Source organism: Canis aureus, chromosome 27 (assembly GCF_053574225.1).
Source record: "Canis aureus isolate CA01 chromosome 27, VMU_Caureus_v.1.0, whole genome shotgun sequence".
Lineage (NCBI taxonomy): Eukaryota > Metazoa > Chordata > Mammalia > Carnivora > Canidae > Canis > Canis aureus.
In genome coordinates, this window is record NC_135637.1 from 33,770,207 (window position 1) to 33,793,919 (window position 23,713).

Here is a 23,713-nt window from a genome sequence, read left to right on the forward strand (position 1 = left end):
TTCCCGTGTGGCTACAGGGGCAGGAGGACAGGAAGAGAGGAGGCCCCTCTGGCTGGAACGGCCTTCTGTGCTCCTCAGGACCGCACCCTCTGCCCTTGAGATCAGGGAGGCCAGTAGCTTCGGGCTGGCCTGCTCTGGGGGAACGGGGCAAAGCTCCTGCGGACCAGGCCTTTGTGCAGGACTCACAGAAGCAGGGCCTGGTTGTCCGGCTGAATTGACTGGACATGGGCCATTGGCCTGGACCGTACCCATTCCTGTCACTTTGAGGCTCTAGTGACATTGCCGCTAGGTACTTCATGCGCATCTGCTCAATTGAGTGCGGCACCCCTTCCAGGGCTGCTAGGCAGGAAAAGGTACCACAGACCTACATATATGAACCACCCCCCACTGTCCTGGATCAGTCAGGTCCTTGAAGACCTGAAAGTACGCCAAGGAAGCTGAGGGCCCGCTCTGAGAGAGCAGCACTGTTGGAAACAGGAAGCCAAGCAGAAGTCCTGGAAGTCAGGGGTGAGGTTTGCACCTTCTTTCCTACGTCACAGCATCGCTGGTGGTTTCAAGAGCAAGGTCCCCCTGGCTCTACGATGAGTCTAGCAATGCGTAAAGGAATGGGGCACAAAGATAGGCATAACTGCCTGCAGACACATGAGGTCCTATGGCAGGGGAGTAGAGGATTCGGGGTGGGGTTCCAGAATAATGGATATTAGGGGACCAGGAGAGGGTTCAGTTGGAGGGGGCAGGGGGAGAACCCAGGCCGAACGCTTTGGGAAATCCATGTGGTCTAATGGTCTACGCCAGCGACGGTCTGGTAAGAGAAGCGGGGCCCAACATCGGCGGCTGGGTGGGGTGAGTGACTTGAAAGATTCTTTTCATGAGGGTGAAAGCCAAGAGCCAGAAGCTGAGGCGTGATGGAATGCAGACAGGGTGGGGTTGACAAGCCACAGGGCACAGTAATCTCACAAGCAGTGGCTTGGCCTAGTGCCCCCTAAGGGGCCAGCTCCTGGCCAGTGGCAGTGCCTCGCTTCGCTGTCATCTCTAAGCCACCGACCTTCAGTGGACTCGGTGCTTCAAAGAGTCTGACGAGGGCCCGCGCTGAAGAGGCCTGCTGGTGTACCAGCTTTCACGGGCACCCCCCTTCTCGGCGCAGGAGATCGTCCCAAGCACCCCTTCACCTGTGCCGTGGTTCTCAAACTTCATCCTCATTCTGCTGCCAGACTTGAGAAACGCAGATGCAGGATCTCACAACGACCCCATGAGATAGGTTGGTTGCTCCGGTTCCCATCTTTCTGGTAAGGAAACAGGCTCAGATGAGCCAAGGAACATGTCCAAAGTAGGACAAGTTATAAGAAGTAACCTCAGGCCTTGCTTGGGGTCACCACACTGACAGGGGTGGGTTATAGGATCCAGGAAGGCGTAAATAGGAGAAAGGCATGAGCCAGCATCCCTCCCCACCCTGCTTTCTCTCCCTAGACACCCCCTGCCTGCCAGGCTCACCCCTACCCAAAATGGTTTCCTTTCACATCAGTCAACTGCTAGTTCTCCAAGGTTTCTTGCTTCCCTGAATCCCTCCTGTTAGTGAAGCGCCCCAGAGACCGTGATTCCTGGAAAGGACAGGCCCATACGGGGACCTGAAAGTCAAGGAGGTAGGGCTGCAGTACGACTTTCAAGGTCCCTTCTTCCATAAAAATGTTTTAAAATTCAAAAAAATTTTATCGTATGACTGTGTTGATATAAAGATGAAAATATTAATACAGATATTAAAACATCCTTGATCTAAAAGTTCATTTATTTCTTCCAGCTATAAAAGGAAACATTTTCATGGGTGGCAGAAAAATGTCCCCTCCAAAGATGTCCATGACTTCATCTCTGGAACTTGTGTTAGATTACATGGCAAAGGAAAATCAGGGTTGCAGACAAAATGTAGATTTCACATCATCTAACTTTTTAAAGATTTTATTTATTTGAGAGAAGGAGAGTGAGAGAATGAGCAGGGAAAGTGGCAGAGGGAGAGGGAGAAGCAGGCTCCCCCTCTAAGCAGGGAGCCTGATGTAGGGCTCGATTCAGGACCCTGGGATCATGACCTGAGCCACCCAGATGCCCCTAAATTTTTTTTTTTTTTTTGGTTATACTTATCCATCTGAGAGAGAAAGCCCATGGGTGTGTGGGAGGCGAGCCAGAGGCAGAGTGAGAGAATCTCCAGCGGACTCCCAGGTAATTGAGGAGCCCCACATGGGGCTTGATCCCAGGACCCGTAGATCGTGACCTGAGCCAAAACTAAGAGTCCGATGCCCATCCCACTAAGCCAGCCTGGCACCCCATCATCTAACTTGAAAATACTGAGATTATCCATATCATCTGGTCAGGCCAATGTCATCACAAGGGTCTTTGAAAATGGAACAGGGAGGGATGCCTGGGGGGCTCAGCCTCTCTCTCTGTGACTATCATAAATAAATAAAAATTTTAAAAATAAATAAATAAATAAAATCTTAAAAAAAAAAAAAAAAAGAACAGGGAACCAGAGGCGGCAGCCAGAGAGGTGGTAGCTCCAGGACTTGTTCCTGCTTTATTTATTTTTTTTTAATTTTTTAACTTTTATTTATTTATGATAGTCACACACACAGAGAGAGAGAGAGAGAGAGAGGCAGAGACACAGGCAGAGGGAGAAGCAGGCTCCATGCACCGGGAGCCCGACGTGGGATTCGATCCCGGGTCTCCTGCTTTGAAGACGGGGGAGCCCTCAGGGGGCAGGACGCCGTCGTTAGGAGCCAGTGCAGCAGGGAAGGACCCCCCACTAGAGCCCCCGAAGGGCCGCACGCTACTGACACTTAACCTACAGCCCATTGCGCCCTTGCGGGCTTCTGACCCCCAGGGCTGCAAATCATCAATTTGTATACGTTTGCGGTCGTCGTCCTAACGGCAGTGAGAACCCACACAACCGCTCCGGGCAGCCGGGCCCCGGGCCTGGGCCTGCATCCCCGCTCGGCGCTCACCGGCTGCCCGCGGCGCCTGCTGCGGGGGTCGGGCCGCGGCGCGGTAGGGGCTGCTTCCCCGGCCCCCACCCCCACCCCCACCCCCACCCCACGGCTCGAGAACTGAGGCCGTCAGTGCGGCCGCGAGCGTCGTGCTCCCGAAGCCAGGGGGCCCGCGCGGCTCTTCCCCGCCTGTAACCGCCGGCGAGCGGCCGCCAGGGGGCAGCAGAGGCCCGACCCCGCCCGCCCGCCGCCCGCCTGCGCCTGCGCGGAGCCCGGCGGCGGGGGACGGGAAGTGGGCGGGGCCGGCCGGGAGCGGCTCGCGGGGTCCGAGCGGCGGAGTCGCAGGTGAGGGCTGGGGGGCCCGGGGGCGGGGAGGCCCGGGGCGCGGGGCCGGTGGGCACCTGAGGCGTGCAGCGGTGAGACGGGGCGCCGAGGACCCGGGGGCAGCGGAGCAGGGGGGCCGGGGGCAAGGAGGCCGAGACGGAAAGACCCGGGGGCTCCGCGGCCGAGGGGGTGGCCGAGGAGCGGAGGGCGCGGTGGGGGGCCTGGGGGACCCGAGGCAGAGAACCGGAGGGCCGGGGCGGCCAGGGTGCAGAACCGGGGGGCCCTGGGCCGGCGGGGGTGTGGCCACGCCGCAGCCAGGTGGGCACCGAGCGGGCGAGGCCGGGATGCTGAGGGGTGACGCGCCCGTGGCCCGCGGCCGACCCCCGTGCGGGAGCCCCGTGCCCTGCCCCCGCCCCTGCCCACCGGCGCCCGCACCTTTGCGGGGCCACATCCCTGCCCACGTGCCGACCCACGGCCCGGCCCCCGCGTGGCCCCCTCCTCCTCCGAGTGATTGCAAGCGGCGATGTAGTTAAGGCCAGTGCGCGGCTGCCGCAGCTTCAGCCTCAGGTGCGAGCTGGAGATCTCGGGCCGAGGTGACTCCGCCGCTGGAGGCTCTGGGGCCCCGGCAAGCCCTTAACCTCTGTGCAGCAGGGAAAGCTGGCACCTGACCGTAGGGATTTTAATGCAGGGCCTCACAGCAGCCGGGACTAGTCGATGGTGAGGGACTCCTCCCCCCAGCCTCCACCCAGCAGCACACATGGCCCCGGTGACACTCGTCCTTGTGGGAGTTCCTGGGGCAGGTCTGTGGGCTGAGCTGTACTCCCACCCTGGGAGATAGAATGTAAGGCCAGCCTCTGAGGTCCTCTCTAGCTCACTGCTGCCTTTTTTTTTTTTTTTTTTTTTTAAGATTTATTTATTTCAGAGGGGAGGGGGCAGAGGGAGAGAGAAACCCCAGCGGGCTCCCCGCTGAGCCCTGCACTCTGGGCTCCACCCCGGGGCTCAATCAGCCTCACAACCCGGAGATCACGATTGCAGCGCAAACCAAGACTTGCACGCTCAACCAACCGCGCCACCTCAGGGCGCCTCGCTTCTGGCCTCTATGCCCGTACCTGGCCTGTTGTCAAATCTCATTCTTTTCCTCCCACCACCAAGCTGGAAGTGCCAAAGGCTTGAGAAGACCTCATGTGAGTCTGGCTTTGCCATTTCCTACCTGTGGGACGTTAGGTGGGTTCCTGACCCTCCCCGAGCCTATCTCTGCGTCTGCAGTGTGAGCTAAGAGCTCGCACCTCTCAGAAGGGTTGTGCAAATACCACTTTGAATACCACTTTGGAATCTGTAAAGCCCGGTACAAGTACATTTGTAGAATTCCTTTGCGATATTGCCTGAGGCCACCCCTGTCTGTAAAAGCTTTCTCCTCTGATCGGTCTTCCACAGACTATCTTCACTTCCTCCTTGAAGGTGCCAGGCCTCGGGCTGCTTATCACAGCCCATACCCCCCACTGGCAGTGGCAGGAGGCGGCCAGCCTCTTCCCTCTGCCATCGCCCTTGCCAGCCACCAGGCGCAAAGGGCTGTGCTAATGCCTCAGAGGACAGGGGTGGCTTCCTGACTTGGGGAGTGTGGTATCTAGTGAGAAAGTAAGCTCCTAAAACGGGCTGTTTGCACAACAGTGTGAATGTGCTTCATACCACAGAACCGGAGACTGAAAAATGGGCAGAATGATAAATCGTATGTCACATGTATTTTACATAAATATTTTAAAAAGAAGAAAGATACGTATGTAGAAAAAGATCTGGAAAACTTACACCATATTCATCCCAGGGGTTACTTATGAATGAAGAAATAAGATCCTCCGTTTACAGAAACGTTTTTAATAAGGAAGGCAATACGGTTATAACGATGATGCAGTTTCCTTTCTTAAGAATTGCTGTTTTTTGCTTTACGCCTGGGTTCCCAGGTCAAGCAGGACTCCGAACAAGTATTTTGTCCATACCTCTCGGCAGAGGCAGTTGGGGAGTCTGGGTGGTTTAGTCGGTTAGGCGGCCAACTCTGGATTTTGCTTGGGTCATGATGGAGCCCTGAGCCCTGTGGGTCAGGCTCTGTGCTCAGTGGGGAGGCTACTTGAGGATTCTCCTCCTCTCCCTGCCCGTGCTCACATGCGTGCGCTGTCTCTCTAAGATGCATAAATGAATCTTTTTTAAAGATGAAGAAAAGAGCAGTGGTACAAATATGCATTCGTTGAGCTTATGAGTCAAAACTGATAAACTAAAAGAAAATATTTTTTTCTTAGGGGTCTGGAAGACAGTTTCAGCAGAGCTTGGGTCAGAGAGGCCTTGGGGGGGGCAACATGGGATGCCACGAGGCAAGGCACAGGAGCATGGAGATGAGGCGCTGCAACAGGGTGATGGGCAGAGAGATGAAAGAAGAGGTCACGAGAGACTGACTCCCCAGGCTGGTGACCAGTGAGGGGTGGGCAGGGTTTCTGTTGCAGTGTAGAGCCAAGGCTCCACCATCAGACTCCCCAAAGTGAACCCCACTGAGGGACTTTGAACAAACTGCACAGGTCTTTTGCCGCACCGCCCCCCGCCCCCCCGCAGCCCCCACCTGGGGATAGTGACAACAGGTTGCTGGGAGGTGGAAAGAGGAGATGCAGGAAGTGTGTCATTGGCGCGGGCAGCTGGGCCCCTGGCGGGTGTTAGCTGGCAGTGCTGTGATTATATCCTCCGTGGCTGCCAGCTGATGAGCCGTGCAGAGCAGCTGCATTCTGGGAGCCAGGAGGACCCGGCTGTGGGCCATGTTGGCCAGTCTGGTCGAGGCAGGCAGCCCAGTGTTCCTCCCATGCCCACCCCCGGTCCTTGATGACTCGCGCAGACTCACATCCGACTGAGTCCCTCTCCCTAGGCCCCCTCACCCCTGCTTCCAGTTGGGACGCCCTGCACCAGCCCTGCCTCATCTGCCCCACCTTGTCCTGCTTTCTCCCGGCCGACCACTGAGACTCTGTCCGCCCCAGGCAGGCCTGCAAGAACTCAGGAGCACAGCACGGTCCCCTGTCCCTCCTGGCACTGGGACTGTCTCCGGGGCCCCCTTTGCCTTAGGAATCTCTCCTACCCTCTTCGTGCCTCTATCTGTAGGTCCCGGGCTCCTGGGAGCAGGGATTGTTTTGCTCATATCTGTATGGCAAATATCACAGATTCAGTTTGTTGAAAAAAAAAAAAAAAAGAAGAAGGCCAAGGAGGGAAATTACTCTTGTCTTTTATGCCAGCTGGGCCCCCAAGAAGGAAAGCCGGGTCCCGGCTCCTCTCCCTGCCCCTCGCCTCAGCCAGGTGATGCAGAAACAAGCCCGGTTGGTCCTCAGCAGGCAGGATGGCTCTGGGCCACCTGCCTGTCTAGCAAAGGAGGGCAGCTGGCGCAGGCCCTGCGAATAAGCCAGCCCGCACCCTGGCAGATGCAGGCCCGGCATGCACACAAGCACTGTCAGGCCCACAGCGCCTGCCCGCGCTCGCCCCCTCCCCTGGCCCTATGCAGCAGGCTTGTCACACACGGGCTGCCATCGGGCCTGGGCTAGGGGCAGTGGGCACAGGGCAGAGCACCGAGGCAGTGCAGAGAGGGGGACTCCGATCCCCAAGGAAAGGGGCAGACTCGGGGGGAGGGAGCTCCAGGCACAGGAAACAGCATCCGAAGGAGGTACCTGCATTCCACGATGTTGAGCAGATGCCACCAGCAAGTGATGTCGCAGGTGGAGGGTCTTGCATTCTGTGCTTTACGCTGTGGGGCAGGGTTTCTCCAACTAGGGCCCTCCTGTGCGTCTGGGGAGATGCGTGAGCAAGCTCTCCTCTCGTCTAGGTCTTAGTGATGTACTAGAGCCTGGTTTCTGGGCCTGCAGGGAGCCAGGCCTTTCCGCCCGCGGCCATTGCATGAGGGCAGCTCTGCATCACTCGCGTTTCTCTCCTCAAGCAACAGGCCAGAGCTGTTGGCAAGGGGAGGAGGTGGCTTGGCCTCCTTCTCTGCTGAAGGGTGTCGGAGCCTGCTGGGAGAGTCACGCTGTCTTCTTGTCCCCCCTCCACCCCCGGCTTGGTTCTCCGGCTCCACAGCTCACAGCAGCCTGCCTTCTCCCCAGGTGACCCTCACCGCCCCCCCGCGGGCTCCCAGCCTTCTCTGATCTCCCCATTTCACAAAGTCTTACCCTTGTGGTTATGATACGGTTGTCCGGCCTGCTCTTGTCCTGATTTCTGCCCCTTTATTTTACTCTCTGTAGCTTTTTACCCGTTCGTCTTTTTGTAACCTGGGGCTGCATTGTATTTACTCCTACTTACAAGTAAATGTGGAAGATAGCAAGGATTTTAAATCCGTCCCCGTAACCCTCCGTCCTCAGTGCCCTGATTTCTATATTCTTCCTGTGTCTCCTTTAAAAAGTCAACTTTTGAGAGGTCTCCAAAAGAGAGAGGTTTTGTGTTTTTCCCATTTACCCGCCTTGTCCCTGCAGGTCCTTCCCAGGTTAGACATTTAACTTCCCCACTCCCCTTCACCCTGGGCTCTTGTGTTTTTTCTCTTTATTCTCCCACAAGACTTGTGCTGAGTTAGTGGCTTTTTTTCTTTTTTAAGATTTTATTTATTTATTCATGAGAGAGAGAGAGGCAGAGACACAGGCAGAGGGAGAAGCAGGCTCCATGCAAGGAGTCTGATATGGGACTGGATCCCAGATCCCAGGATCACACCCTGAGCCAAAGGCAGACGCTCAACCACTGAGCCACCCGGGTGCCTTTTAAAGAGAGTTAGTGGCTCTTGATGAGGACAGCCAAGCCAATAGGTGTGCTCTTCTGGGGGTGCTGGGTGGGCTCTCACACCTCCTCTCGGTTTCAGGTCCCTTCAGCCTCCAATTTCCAACCCCTGTCCACAGCTGCCCTTTGGTAACCTTTGTAGGCATGAAGAATTCCAGAAGAGTCTCTCCCATGCCTTCTCCCTGCGTGTACTCCTCAGAAGCTGGAAGGCTTTGGGGAGGGACTGGACCACCAAATTGCTCCTCACATTCTCCTCCTGGAACTTGGGGTGCTGCTTGGACTCTCCAGTCAATCTGTTACCGTTCCCAAAGCAGGCTGCCTAGAGGGACGTTATGGAGGCCTTAGGGGTGCCCCAGCCCTGGGAAGGAAGGCTCAGCTTCGACCACCTCAGCAGGCACCAGCCAGAGGGGAATGGGTGAGACGGGCCTGTGCTCGGGGTTGGTGGCTGGGGAGGAGGCACACCGGGGCATGGGGTACGAAGTGGGGCCTACACAGCGAAGGAGACAGGGTATGTGCCAGGAGAGAGATGCCCTGGGACCATTTGGGTCTGGAGGCCTGAGCATGAGAAGCGGGAGGCCAGGCAGGCCGTGCAGGAGGATGACAGACAGGCCTTCTCTGGCCCATGAACCCAGGGCGGGGGGCAAGGTGAGGGAAGAGGGGGTGCTGGCCATGCGTGGAGGTCTGGACCTCGGGGAGAGTTGCTGGAGGCCCAGGAGAAGGATGGGGCAGGAGCGAGTGCGAGTGAGGCCCTCGTGGGAGAAGAGCTGGGTGGGATGGTGAGGAGCGTGGGCTCTGGAATCCCTCGTAGACCCCATCAGCCATTCGCAGTCCAAGGGCTGCCCTCTCCGAGCTTCGGCATTCCCTCTGAAATGAGGGCTCGACCTGGCTCCCAGGGTCGTTACAGGCAATACGAAGGGCCTGGCAGCTCGTAAGCCTGTGGCCTTCCTGAGGATGAGGACGGAAGAGCCTGAGAGATGGGAGCCGGTGCTCAGGGTCAGTGGGGTTAGTGACTGGGCTGTCCCCGGTGGGTCTCCTTCAGCTGGAGCTCAGGAGGCCCAGGACTCTTCCTCTTGGAGAGACACATCGCAGATGTCCCCAGCTCCCGGCTTCTCTCCCACCCAGGCCCTGGGATGCCCTGCATCCCAGGGAGCAGCCAGACGTCGTGCCCTGCAGCCTCTGGGGCCCCTTCCTATTCCCCTTCCTGCCCACATCCAAGACATCACAGGGCCAACCCTGGCACCATCCAGGCCCCCTTTTTTTTTTCTCCCTGACAGATGTCCCTTCTCCCCTCTTGGCTCACAGACCTGGTGGCATCACTACTACACCTTCTGGCTGCCAAGGTCCCAGAGTCAGGTTGAACCCCTTTACCTGCTGTGTTTTCCTGCCTCGATGGTCTGGCCCTCGTGTCCCCACTCCTGCCCGCCTTTGACCTGCCAGCCATCCTCTACCAGGAACGTGCCTTCTTTCTCTGTCGCTTCTCCTTCAGGGCATCATGTGGCTTCTGATCCCAGGTCTGTCTCTTGAAGCCACTTCTCTGGGCTCCCAAGTGCCCCTCTTGGACCCGTGTCAGGACACTGACCAGGGTTAGTGCTCCCGCTTACTTGGGTCCCCTGAACTATATGTGAGGCCAGTTGCTCTGCCCTTCTGTCTTGAGGCCCTGGAGTAGGTGTGGCACCTGCTGCTTGATGCCTTGAGGTGAAGGAGAGAAAGCAAAGCTCCGCACACGCAGCACTGTGGGGATGAGGGCACGGTTACCCCAAGAGCGGGACACTGATCCCCCATGTGTTTGCTGACCCTCCCTTTCCTCAGAGTGAATACCACCTGGAATCCCAACAGAGACCCCCGGCATGCTCTGGGCATGGCCTCTGGAGCCCCACCGCAGAGCAGCCACACGGCAGAGGAGATCCCAGGCTTCCTGGACGCCTTCCTCTGCGACTTTCCAGCCCCGCTGAGCCTGGAGCCCCCTTTGCCATGGAAGCTCCCGGGACCTGTGCTGAGCCAGGAGGAGGTGGAAGGCGAGCTGACCGAGCTGGCGATGGGCTTCCTGAGCAACAGGTAGGCGGTGTACCTGCCAGGAGGGGGTGGGAGCGAGGGCTTTGGCATGTGCCACGCGCCAACGGGTGACCGCCGCTGCTGCTTACCCCCCACATCCTGTCCTGTGCTGAATATGCCCCACAGTTACATCCCTGTGACAGTGCTGCATCCCTTCCCGGGGCTCCTGTCACAAAGTATCACATGCCCAGCGGCTTGGAACAACAGAAATGTGTTATCGCAGAGTTGTGGAGGCCAGAAGTCAGAGATCAGGATGTCAGCAGGGCTGTGCTCTCTCAAACAAAGGCCATGGAGAATTGGTTCCAGGCCTTTCTCTCAGCTGCTGGTATTGCCAGCAGTCCTTGGTGTTCCTTGGCCTGTAGATGCATCTCTGCAGCCTGGCCTTCGGTGTCACGTGGTGTCTGCCCTGTTTGTCTGTGTCTTCCCGTGGCTTTCCCTCCCTGTCTGGGTCTCTTCTCCTCCTCTTGTAAGACACCAGTCTTGTTGGATTAAGAGCCTACCCTGTTCCAGTATGACCTCATCTTATACCTGCAAAGACCCTCATGCCAAATAAGGTCACATTCTGAGCCACTGCAGGTTAAGACTCCAACATATCTTTTGGGGGGTGGGGAGCAGGGCACAGTTCAACCTCTAACAGATGCAGTAGATTCTGTTTCTGTCCCATTTCACAGATGAGGAGGAAGAGGCTAGGTGGGTTAAGAGACTGGCTGAGGCCTCAGGGAGGGGCAGGGCCAGGCCGTGTGCCTCGCACAGAGACCACAGTGCCCCTAGGCCCAAGAGGTGATGGTGCTATCCCTGGTCACAGGCGAGGCAGCTGAGGTGCAGAGTTGAGACAGCAACAAGCTTAGCAGAGTTGAAGGAAGAAAGCAATAGACAGTAAAGGCTAGTGGCCCATGCAGCATCTGTGTGAACCTCGTCCTCCCCAGGGGCCGGGCCCACAGTCCCTAGTCACCGTGTCACCCCTGAAGTTGGAACCTGCCCCTAGCCTCAGGATACTGGCATTTTAGTGTTCTTCAAGCGTGCTTCCTCTGTAGCAGATCAGCTCTATCCCTACACCCCCCTAAGAGCCTGCTTGCTAGGACCCCACAGAGTTCATGACTCTTGCTCACCCCGCACAGTGTAGGAACCCAGGTCATGGAGTGTGAAGGTCAGTGTGAGCTGACCTGCATCCTTCCCGACATGCCCAGTGACCGTGTCCCTTTAGGGTGTGGCATGTACAGAGGGCGTTCCTGGCCTGTTTGGTTCCACTTTGAGGAAATATTTTAGAGGCAGGTGGCATAAAGCAAGTCGGTGGAGCAGAATTGGCCATAGTTGCTGGGTGCAGGGGAGCAAAGGACTCCCGGAGCTCTGCCTCCCTCAGGACCTGGGGCCACAGGATCTGTCCCACCTGCAGCCACCTGGGGCTCCTGTGGGGGCTTTAGGGGCTGTGGGAGGACATGCAGGCCTGGGAGAGTTGGTACCCCTGCTGCCACTGCATGTGAGCCCAGAGCCTGGGGAGCGAGAGCGCCGGCCTGCTGTGCTAGAGATGCCATGTCCAGGGGATAAAGAGGAAATAACCAGGGGATGGAAACAGGAGAGCCCCAGGCTAGAGGCTCAGCGTCAGGAGAGGGATGAGCAATAGGGCCAGGCCTGGGAGGGTCATCGGTGGGTGGCTGGGAGGGGGAGGGAGGGCACAGAGGAAGGACGTACCCCAAGGGGCAGGATCCCAGAAGGTAGGGCTGGTTTTGCTCCATGGCAGTAGAGATGGAAGGAGGTGAGGAAGAGGAGGGTAGCCAGGCAGGAGCAGGTACAGGTAACGGGCCCTCCTGCCCAGAGAGAAGTCAGGGGTCTGACTAGACAAGTCTACAGGTTGCAGGGCTTGGGGGGGTGAGGAGTTTCTGTTACTTGGAGGGCAAGTGTCTCAGGCTACGTGTAGGAGAAAAGCAGGACTTGCTTGAGGTGACATGGGGCCCCATGAGGCCTGGTGGCAGGCCCTGGGCTCAGGTGTGGAACAGGCACCCCGTTAATTAGCAGGATGGCAGAGCAGGCAAGTCATATATTTTCTGTTCATCTTAACGGATTTACTTTCAGTTCTTTTTCTCCTTTTCTAGTATTTCTTCCCTGTGCAGACACAGTGTTCACACGTGTGGTCACATGCTGTCTATTCTGTGTCTGTCAGGTGCACCCCCACAGCAGGTCCCCTGGCAGCAGCCTGGCGCGCTCCCGTCCCTCCCTTCTGGTCCCCTGGCAGCGTGTAGGCCCCTGGGGGTAAGGGGCCGCAAGCAGGGTGGTGCATGGCGCTGTCTCAGGTTGTAAATGGTGTCCTTCATGAGACTGTTGGGAAGTCAGATCACCAAGTCCAGTGGCGCAGTGATTTACATCCTGTCTTCCCCCTTGTTGTCAGCATTTCCGTGTCTCACCTCAGGTCCCCAGACAGTGCACACCTTACACTATAATTATTCCTCTTCATTTTCATCTCTGCAGCTAGATGCAAGCTTGAAAACCCCAAAGCGGGTGGGACTGGAGTATTTGCTGGGTACCTGGGCCTTGTACACACTTTCTGTTCACTGAAGCATCTTCTAGAGTCTTTAGGATCCCTGACCACTGCAGGGCCTGAGTGCCTGGAGGGTGTGCAGAGGCAGGGGGGAGGGGGACCCCTGGATGGGGCGGGAGGGTGCATCCAGGAAGCCAAGCCTGTGGCCTGAGTCCAGGCATTGTCTGTGTCCCCAGGGCCGGAAGCTGCTTCCCTGCCCCGGTGGCCTCTGCAGGCCTGCAGGAAGCCACAGCACCACCTCCCCAGGAGCAAAGGGAACAGTGCCCCTTCTCCCTGCTGTGAAAAAGGAAAACCCAGTAGTTAGCAGGAAATCCCCAAATGGCAGGGGAACTCATTTCTCATGTCTCGGCTGGTTGTTTTTCAAAGGTAGTTCCAGAGGCCTCTCCCCTGAGTCACCCTCTCATTTTAAAAAAAATCATAAATCCATCCCAGTAGATTCCTAAGACTATCTATAGACACACCATGGATGCCTATCCCCCAAAGGGAAGTGGACCCATTTACGTAGCTTTTGGGAGGTCCTTGCCCTTGGGGGAAAAAGCCAGGTGTGTCTGCCCAGCAGAGAATCACTGGCTACCCTGGGTGTTGGCCCCCAGCCCTCAAGGACAGACACGCAAGGGTGAACACACATCCTCTGGCCTATGAAGGGTTCCCACTGATGGGGAGGCAGATTCCGGTGTTGGGATATGTCTAGACATACAGGGCCACCAGTGGGATGGGCTCCCTTTTTTTTTTTTTTTTTAAGATTTTACTTATTTATTCATGAGAGACACAGAGACAGAGACAGAGAGAGGCAGAGACACAGGCAGAGGGAGAAGCAGGCTCCATGCCGGGAGCCCAATGCGGGACTCGATCCCAGGACTCTAGAATCACGCCCTGAGCCAAAGGCAGATGCTCAACCACTGAGCCATCCATGCGTCCCTGGGATGGGCTCCTTATGCGCAAGAGCCAGGGGACACTTTCTATGGACACAGCGCATGTAGGCTGAGCCTCTTAAAAAAATATATTGTCTCAGTGTTTTGGAGGCTGGAAATCCAAGATCAGGGTGCCAGTTGGGCTGATTCCTTCTGGTGATTTCTGGCTCATTTCCCCAGCATCTGCCTCCATCTTCTAGAGTTCTCGCTGTGTGTATCTGTGTCTGAATGTCCCCTTTTTATAAGGAAGAACACCAGTGTTACGGGATTAGGGACCCACCCTAGTCCAGTAAGACCTCACTCTAATTGCATCTGTTTCTTTGTTTTTTTTTTTAAGATTTTATCTATTTATTCATGAGAGACAGAGAGTGGCAGAGACACAGAGGAAGAAACAGGCTCCTCGCAGGGAGCCTGATGTGGGACTCGATCCCTGGATCCGGGATCATGCCCTGAGCCAAAGGCAGATGCTCAACCACTGAGCCACCGAGGTGTCCCTAATTGTATCTAAGTCAGGTCACATTTGAAGGCACTGGCAATTGGAACTTCAATATATGAACTTTGGGGGACACAGTTCAACCCATAAGACTCCTGAAACACTAGAGGTCCCTAGCCAGTATTGGTGACCAGAAGCAGTCATCAGGCTGGACACTGGGCAGTTTGTGCTACCCGGCCCCGAGCCCAGCAGACACATCTTCTCCCCCCGGCAGCCCCCAATCATGTTTGGTGTAGCTCGGGACCTGGTAAGTGGCATCGAGTGGATGTCCCATCCAGCTCCCTGGGGCTCAGAGGCCGGCCTGCTCCTTGTTGCTGCACGTTGTGGTGCAAGCGGCCGTCACTCCCTCCGGAAGGGCCTCCCTGAGTGGAGAGGAGGGCTCCATGTGGAGCATTTGGGGCCGTGCCAGCCCCCCTTCACTTCTTGTTCCTGTCCCCAGGAGCGCTCCACCTCCACTTGCTGCATCTCTGGCCCATGAGGCAGTTTCCCAGCTGCTACAGACCGACCTTTCTGAATTCAGGAAGTTGCCCAGGCAGGAGGAGGAAGAAGATGACGATGAGGAAGAGAAGGCCCCTGTGACCTGTGAGTTCTCTTCCCTCCCTGGCCTGGAGGCCTAGCAGGCGACACACTAGCCAGATAAGGGACGGGCGGCGGGGAAGTGCCAGTTTGCCAGATTTCAGGGCTCAAGTGGGCGCCGCTGCTTTTCCCGTTTTTGCTGGTGGAAGGGCGGTCGCGGGCAGCAGGCAGCAGTGGCAGAGTCAGGATGCAGAGAAGGCACTTGTAGCAGCGTCAGGTCGGCAGGGGGAGCGTGGCAGCCATCTCCCTGAGCTTCAGAAGCTGCCAGGGGATGAATAATGCTTTTCCCGTTCTACATGGGAGGAAGCTGACGTGGTAAGTCCGTCGCCCACTTGCTCTTCTGTCTCAGCTGACGTTCCCCCAGGGTGGCGTGGGAGCCAGGCGGTGACATGTGAGCGGCTCCTGGGGCCAGCCTCAGGTCCAGCTGGGTGAAAATGCCAGCATTTGGGCCTATTGCCTCGGCTGATCCAACTTGGGACCCCGTGGGGTGGAGACGCGGCAGCATCTGTGAGAGCTAGCTTGGGGTGGGCCTGTCCGTCTGCCTCCTCCTAGGACACTGGTTAGTGGGGCGCACCATGGGCCACCCCACACAGCCAGGGGGACCCAGAGTGGGCAGTGAACCTCATCATAAAAAGTCAGGACTCTTATGTTGCGTGTCTTTCTTTCAGTTTCCTAATACATTAGCCCCCCTCATCTGAGAGGGGTACATTTCTTTTTTTTTTTTAAGATTTTATTTATTTATTCATGAGAGACACAGAGAGAGAGAGAGAGGCAGAGACAAAGGCAGAGGGAGAAGCAGGCTCCATGCAGGGAGCCCGACGTGGGACTCGATCCCGTGTCTCCAGGATCACGCCCTGGGCTGAAGGCGGCGCTACACTGATGGCCCCCCCCCCATCCAAGCTGCCCTAGAGGTATACATTTCAGGACCCCCCAGGGGATGCCTGAAGCTGCAGATCATACCAAATCCTGCATTTTTTTCCTATACACACATACCTATGACAAACTTTAATTTCTAAACGAAGCACAGTAAGAGATGAACAATATCTGATACTAACATAGAACAGTAAAACACGCTGTAATGAGAGTCCTACGAAGGTGGCCGTCCTCTCTCTAAGTATCTTAGTGTACCGCTCTCACCCTGCTGGTGATGACGGAGATGGTAAGATGCCTACGTGATAAGATGAAGGGAGGTAAGGACGAGGGTTACAGTGTAGGGTTAGGCTACCACTGACCTCTGACAGTACATCAGGAGGATGGTCCCCTTTCCAGACCGCAGTCAAAGGCCTGTACCCGAAACCGTGAAAAGCGAACTCCTGCATGGGGTTGGGGGACGGACTGCCATAGATTTGCTGATCCGGTCCTCTTATATATCGCTTATGATGACTTGCGTCTTGTCCCATATTTGTTATCTGTGTGACTTGAAGCTTAGCATTAGTGCGAGCACTGAGGGCAAAGCAAGGGGGGTGGGGGTGGGGGGCGCAGAGAAAGAAGACAAAGCCACGCGGGCCCCTCGCTTCAGCCAGTGCTGAGTTCCCATCTGTGTCCCCTGCCTTTTCCGCGGCTTCCTGCCCACATTCCATGCCGCGGGGCCTCGCATTCCTGCCTGGGAGGTGGCGGGGCCCCAGTGACAGGGAGCCATTGTCCTCAGCAAAGCCTGCAGGCTCCCGCCCCACAAAGGGAGGGCCCCACCCGCGAGTCCCGCGGGAACCCAGCGCCACCTGCTGGCGGCAGGCCCCGGGCGCTCCACGTGGGGGCTCCCAGGCCGGGGAAGAGGCTGGGCCCCGCGGGGAGGAAGTCACAGCCTCCCCGCCCTCCGTGCCACCTGGGCTGGCCTGGGTCAGCCGTCCCTGTCACCCGAGCAGCACGCAGTAAGGTCTGTCGTCTCGAAGCCCTTCTCGCAGAATTGGCATCACGGCGCGTGTTAGAAGCACCACTGCTCGAGGGCAGCGGTATGACGAAGGCCGTGTGGCTGGGTCAGGCCGAAACGCCAGCCGGGCCCCTCCAGTGGGCCGGTCCTGTGGGCGCCAGGATGAGGCCCGGGCGGCTCCTGCGGCGGCATCAGGAGGCCGAGCCGCGCCTCCCGTTGCTTATCCATCGCTTATCGTCGGCGTGATTGCCTTTGCACAAGCTGAAATTCAGGTTCAAACATGTCGGCAGGAACGGTAGCACAAACCTAAGGCAAGAGAGTACCTGGTCCCTGTGCCTCCCTGGGTGTCTCAGGCCTGATAGAAGCGGAGCCCAGAGGGAGAGGGAAGGAGCCCTGCCGGACGGTCATCTGAGCCCGGCCATCCAGAGCCAGGGAAGGAGGGGGCTGCGGAGGCCGTGGCGCAGCCCAGCTGAGCGAGGGGCCTCCGACCGGTTGGCAGGGGTTCACTGAGCCAAGTGCGTGTGGACCTGTCGTCCCCGAGCTGAGCCTTCCTGTACCCACAGCCCCCTGGGCCGGCCCTGCTGGTCCCCCACCTCTTGCCAAACCCCTGATGGGCACCTGTGTCCCAGATGCGGCGACAGTGGCCAGTTCCAGACACTAGTACCTCCGCCTTGATGCGTGGATTCCCTCACACGTGTCTTGCCATGGCCTCTTGTGCTCACAGACCCTCTCTGCCTCCCCTGGCCTCTGCCCTTCTCTTTTCGTTCTGTGGCCTCCACCTTCGGGCCAGAGGTCTTCCTTTTTCAATACCTCCCTTCCACCCCCGCAAGTCCTTCCAGTGTGGCTTGCAGCTCTCCTGGGGGTCTGCCCTTAAATCCCCCTCTGATGCCTGGCCTGACGTGCCTGTACCTGCCTCATACACCTGGGCCACCAAGATTCCCAGGAGGGTTTAGTATGTGGAGATGACCTGAGTCTCCGAGGCTTGCCACCTAAGCATTCCTTGGGACCTGTTCCTTGTTAATCTTTTCTTTAGAAGGCAGGTTTAGGTAGGATTTGGGATTGGTGTGCGTGTGTGTTTTAGGGGCTATTACCTGTTGTTGCATAACAAATGCCCCCTAAAATTTAATGGCTTAAAACAAACATTTCTTATCGCATGGTTTCTGTGGGGCTGGAATTTGGGAGCGGCTGAGCTGGTGGTTCTGGCCCCGGGTCTCCCGAGACCATGGTCATGGGCCTGTGGCCAGTGGGGCAGAGCTTCCATTTCCAAGGGTTTCAGTCACTTGGCTGTTGGCACGAGGCTTCACTCCCTCATCATGTGGACCCTTCACAGGGCTACGCGTACGTCCTTACACCATGGCAGCTGGCTTCCCTCAGGGCCAGTGATTCACCAGGAAGATGGAGAGAGAGACAGAGACAGAGACAGACAGGGAGGAAGAGAGAATGTGTAAGATGGGAGCCCTAGCGCCTCTTAGGAAGCAGCTCATGGTCACTTCCATTGCATTCTGTTTATTAGGAGCTGGTCGCTAAGGCCCATGCTCAAGAGAGAGAACTGGGCTCCCAGTCAACCGTCAGAGAATTTATGGACATATTTTGAAACCATCATCTGGGGCTCACACTTGTCACAGAAAATTGAGAAAGCGCCATAAAAGTATTCTGAAAAAAACAAATCACCTGTAGAACCACCACCTGCAGACACCCACTGCTGACATTTCGATTGTACGCTTTTCTTGCCTTTTATTTTCTGGATCCAAACAGTTGAAGGCTTTTTCATGTCCTTGTGATCAAACTGTATGTGGGATTTTCTGTTCTTTTCCCATTGCATTTTTTTCTTAATGTTTTTCCTTATTATGGCAACCAGCATTTTACATGCTCTCACGCTCTACAAAAGTCCATTTTTGTTTTACCCTTTAATTTTTTCCCATTAAACTTGGAGATAACCGTAGGCTTACATGCTGTGTAAGAGCTAACACAGAGGGATTGCATGCATCCTTTCAGTTTCTCCCAATGGTAACATCTTTAAAAACTACAGTAAAATATCACAACCAAGATTTTTTTTAAGATTTTATTTATTCATTTATGAGAGACACAGAGAGAGAGGGGCAGAGACATAGGCAGAGGGAGAAGCAGGCTCCAAGCAGGGAGCCTGATGTGGGACTCTATCCCGGGACTCCAGGATCCTGCCCTGGGCCAAAGGCAGACGCTCAACCTCTGAGCCACCCAGGCATCCCCACAACCAGGATCTTGACATAATCAAGATGCAGAACAATTTCCTCCTACAAGGATCCCTCAGGTTATCCTTAATGGACACCCTAATGCCCTGTGCCCCATCCCTAACCTTTGACAACTGTTAATCTTTTCTATTTCTATAATTTTGTCATTTCATGAATGCCTATAAATGGAATCATAGAGTACATAACTTTTGGGGATAGGCTTTTTTTCACTCCGCCTTGATTCTCTGAAGATTCATCCAGGTGTCTATAACGTGCCAGTAGCTTCTTCTTTCCTTCCTTCTGCAAGTAGTATTCCGTGCCATGATGTACCAAAGTTTACCCATTCACAGGGTGAAAAACACCTGGGCCATTTCCAGTTTTTGCCTATTACAGGTGAAGCTGCTGTGAACCCTGGGGCGCGCAGGTTTCTGTGTGAGCACAGTCTTAATTTCTCTGGGATAAGTGCCCAAGGGTGCAGTTGCTGGGCCGTGTGGCAGTTGCCTGTTTAGTTGCGAAAATCATGTTTAATAGCAGCTTAATTCTTCATCAAGAGAATAGACCATAATTTACTCTGTCACTGGATATATATTGCTTCTAATTAACGTGCAATTATAAATGATTTTGTACTTTGTTCTGAAATTATCTTTGCATTTCTGGCTGTTTCCTTGGGGTGGGCTCCCATGAGTGGAATTGCTCACTGTAGGACGGGAGGCTCCTTCCTGTGCATATTGCCAAACCAGACTGTGCTCAGTGCCGATGACCCAGACCGTCATGCATAGTTTGCTAGGCTGGTGCGCTCAGAATGGCCCGGGGGTGATGGGCTTGGTGGGGCCTGTGCCGGCCTATGGTGGGTGCTGTCTGGAGAGCCACAGGGGCCACAGGGAAAGGGGGGCAGGCCGAGTGAGTGGGGCCCAGCTGGCCCGCCTTGGTGCTTCCCTAACAGTCCTCTCTCACGCCCATCAGTGCTGGATGCCAAGGGCCTGGCACGAAGCTGCTTTAACCAGCTCTGGGAAGTATGCAGCCAGTGGCAGAAGCAGGTGCCCTCAACTGCCCAGGTTCCTCAGCGGCAGTGGCTGGTCTCCATGCATGCCATCCGGAATACACGCCGCAAGATGGAGGACCGGCATGTGTGCCTTCCCGCCTTCAATCAGCTCTTCGGCCTGTCGGTGAGTGCTCCACTTCCAGTGCTCCTCCTCCCGGGCCCCAGTCGGAGCAGGCTAGGAGGCCTTGTGTGGGGGTTCCGAGCAGAGCTGCCAGCCAGAGCTGAGGCAGGAGTGATCCCTGTAGCTGTCCCCTGAAGGCCAAGGTACCTGATGAGTCCAGGCACTTCATCGGGGGTCTGGGAGGCCCCATTCGTTGCCCCAGCACTTACTTCTGGGCCAGAGCAACCACCAGCCACCTTGCTTTCCCAGCTACGGGACTGAGGAAAGTGAAGGATCTGCCTGAGTCTGTCATAAGGGAGGCCCCAGGACTCACCCCAGACTCATGGTTCTGACGCTGCTTTGTCTCAGGTGCTGGGAGCCACCTGCTACACCATCCCTCATTCTATGTGCTCCAGCAACTCGTTACAGAAAGTGAACCGAAGCTCTGGAGCCTTGCCCTTTTGCAAATCTTGCAGCTCCTAAGTGCTTGAGTCAGGATGACCTGTCTGATGGCACAGGCCATGCTGATTCTTCCCAGACCCACCCCAGGCGGTGCCTGGGCTCCACCCGCAGACTAGAGCCTCCAGCTGGGTGGCAGCCTTGGTCGGGGCAAGGTCAGTGTGACTCCCACTGCACTCCCCATCAGGACCCCGTGGACCGAGCCTACTTCGCCGTGTTCGATGGTCACGGAGGGGTGGACGCTGCACAGTACGCCGCCGTGCACGTGCACACCAATCTGGCCCGCCAGCCGGAGCTGCTCACGGACCCCGCGGGAGCCCTCAGAGAAGCCTTCCGGCGCACCGATGAGATGTTTCTCTGGAAAGCCAAGCGAGAGGTAAGAAGCAATGAGCGGGCCTCGCATGCTGTTTGTGGGCCAGTAGCCATTAGCATCAGAGAGGCCCGTCTGGCAGAGGGAAAGGAATCAAAGCGATTGGTGGTGTTAGAAGGTCCTCACTAAACTCTGCTGGCCCTCATGTCTCTTCATTCCTACAGTAAAAGGGGGCTTTTGTCTTTCATTTGAATAAAAGCAGCATCAGGCTTGCCTCTGGTCCAGCATGCCTGGCCCCACAGCGACATGGACCTGCCCCACTCTGGTGGGTGTGCAGGGTTCACAGGGAAGGGCAGCCTGTTTTATTTTTTATTTTTTTAAAAGATGTTATTTATTTATTCATGAGAGACACAGAGAGAGAGAGAGGCAGAGGCACAGGCAGAGGGAGAAGCAGGCTCCATGCAGGGAGCCCGATGTGGGACTTACTCCCAGATCTCCAGGATCATGCCCTGGGCTGAAGGTGGCGCTAAGCCGCTGAGCCACCTGGGCTGCCCCTGGGCAGCCTATTTTAAAATGTGCCCAGGATTCTGCTTCAATTAGGTATGGCAAGATGACAGGCACTGACACCACCTTGAAAGAGGAGTTTTGTTACAGTGCCCAAGAGGAGACACCCTACCACACAGGGCCACATGGGGAGGCACCAGGGTTGGTCAGGAGGCAGAGAACACAGCATGGCCGGAGCCTTCACGGTGGCCTCACAGGAAGGCCTGGGCGAGGCAGGGTAGGTATGTTTAGGATTAGATAGTTTCTCGGGACGCCTGGGTGGCCCAGTCGGTTAAATGTCTGCCTTCAGCTCAGGTCATGATCCCAGGGTCCTAAGATCAAGCCCTGTGTCGGGCTCCCCACTTAGCGGGGGTCTGCTTCACCCTCTCCCCCGCCCTGTCTCCCCACTCCTGCTCTCTCTCTTCCTTTCTCCATCTCTCAAATAATCTTTTAAAAACATTCTTTAAAAAAGGATTGGATAGTTTGAATAACCTCAATGGGCTCTCTGCTACTGGGGCTGCCCCCAGCTGTCCAGGCCAGGGGAAGGAGCCTGGCATGAGAGACAGAGGAGGTGGCTGAGAACATGGGTTCACACCGGCTGCCTGGCTCATGCATGAAGTTTGTGTGCTCGGGGCAGACATTTGCTGTCTTTAAGGATCAGCCTGTCCTGGGAGGGGCACTCTCTCCAGGATTAGTAAGTACCTTAATTTGTCAGAGCCTCAGAAAGTAGAGGCACCCAGCTGGCTCAGTCAGAAGAGTGAGACTCTTGATCTCGGGGTTGTGAGTTCAACCCCCATAGTGTGTGTAGAGATTACTTAAAAATTTTAAAAATATTGAAAAAAAATTTTTTTTAACTTTTATTTTTTTAAGATTTTATTTATTTATTCATGAGAGACACAGAGAGAGAGAGAGAGGCAGAGACACAAGCAGAGGGAGGAGAAGCAGGCTCAGGCGCTCAACCGCTGAGCCACCCAGGGATCCCCCCCAATTTTTTTTTTTTTAAAGAAGAAAAGTTGGGACACCTGGGTGGCTCAGCAGTTGAGCATCTGCCTTCGGCTCAGGGCGTGATCCCAGGTCCGGGGATCAAGTCCCGCATTGGGCTCCCTGCATGGAGCCTGCTTCTCCCTCTGCCTGTGTCTCTGCCTCTCTCTCTGGATTTCTCATGAATAAATAAAATATTTTTAAGAAATAAAATAAAGAAGAAAAGAGAGAAAATAAAACGCATGATTAATACACGGCCCCACCTCCCCTTGCTCACTCAGGTCTTGGCAGGCTGCTGGTGTCTGCTGGGCGTTTCCTTCCTCGGAAATTGTAGCCACGTAGGGATGAGGCACTTGTTTCTGAAAGAACACATCTGACCCCTCCTCTGTGAACTTACCACCCACTGAACCTTACCTGCAGAACTTCCATGGGGCCCTCCCAGCAGCCCTGCGAGGTGGCTACTAAAATTGTGTTCATTTTAGACATCAGGAAACTGAGGCCCAGAGAGCTTAAAGGACCTGCCCCAGTCAACATAGCTCGTAAGGACACTTGGAAAGGGGTGTACAGCAGATGCTCTGAGCACATACTCCCGCAGAAATCAGCAAAGCCAGACTTGCATCTTAATAGAAAGCCGTGTAGCATCTAAAACTGTAAAGCGAGGGACACCTGGGTGGCTCAGTAGTTGAGCGTCTGCCTTTGGCCCAGGGCATGATCCTGGAGTCCTGGGATCGAGTCCCACGTCGGGCTCCCTGCATGGAGCCTGCTTCTCCTCTCTCTGCCTGTCTCTCTCTCTCTCTCTCTCTGTCTCTCATGAATAAATAAATAAAATATTTTAAAAATAAATAAATAAATAAAACTGTAACGCAGGAGCCACTGAGGTGCTTCAGCCCTCGTGGCCACTGTCACCCCGGGCGGTGAGCTCCGGGCCACCTCCCAGAATAGTGATTCTCTGAAGCAGGTATTTAGACTAGGCTGCTAGTATTTTAAGATACCTTTATTGAGGGATCCCTGGGTGGCGCAGCGGTTTAGCGCCTGCCTTTGGCCTGGGGCGTGATCCTGGAGACCTAGGATCGGATCCCACGTCGGGCTCCCTGCATGGAGCCTGCTTCTCCCTCTGCCTGTGTCTCTGCCTCTCTCTCTCTCTCTCTGTGTGTGTGTGTGACTATCATGAATAAATAAAATCTTAAAAAAAAAAAAGATACCTTTATTGAGATATAACTGACACATAATACATTGTGCATATTACAAGTGTACAATGTGCTGTTGGTTCCATAAAAAAGTGTATAGTTGGATAGGTTTTGGCATGTGTCTACAGCTGTGTAACCCTCCCCACAGTAACGGACATATCCATCACCCCCGAAGTGTTTCTTCCGTCCTTTGTCACCCCACCCTCCTGCCCACCTAATCCCAGGACAACCACCTATCTGCTTTCAGGCATTACAGATGATAGAGTGCGTGCTTTCTAGAGTTGTATGTAAACGGGACCACACAGGATGTGCTCTCCTGTCATGCGGCGTGGGAGAGTCCTGTGCCCCAGTGTGCTTTACCAGTTCATTCCTTTGACCTG

General features: G+C 55.7%; 1 protein-coding gene across 4 annotated transcripts in view; it reads left to right on the forward strand.

Moving 5' to 3' along the window:
• The first annotated feature begins 3,234 nt into the window (after nucleotides 1-3,234).
• PPM1F (protein phosphatase, Mg2+/Mn2+ dependent 1F) overlaps nucleotides 3,235-23,713 on the forward strand; it is a 30,819-nt gene continuing 10,340 nt past the window's right edge. For 2 of the 4 annotated variants that reach the window (XR_013365943.1, XM_077874566.1), the window contains exons 1-5: nucleotides 3,235-3,314; nucleotides 9,879-10,124; nucleotides 14,498-14,640; nucleotides 19,675-19,877; nucleotides 20,500-20,688. Coding sequence is in view for 3 of the 4 variants with exons in the window: in XM_077874566.1 (XP_077730692.1) it covers nucleotides 9,928-10,124; nucleotides 14,498-14,640; nucleotides 19,675-19,877; nucleotides 20,500-20,688 (732 nt within the window). In the remaining variant the exon portion in view is untranslated. The other 2 variants (XM_077874567.1, XM_077874568.1) reach the window with 2 other exon arrangements.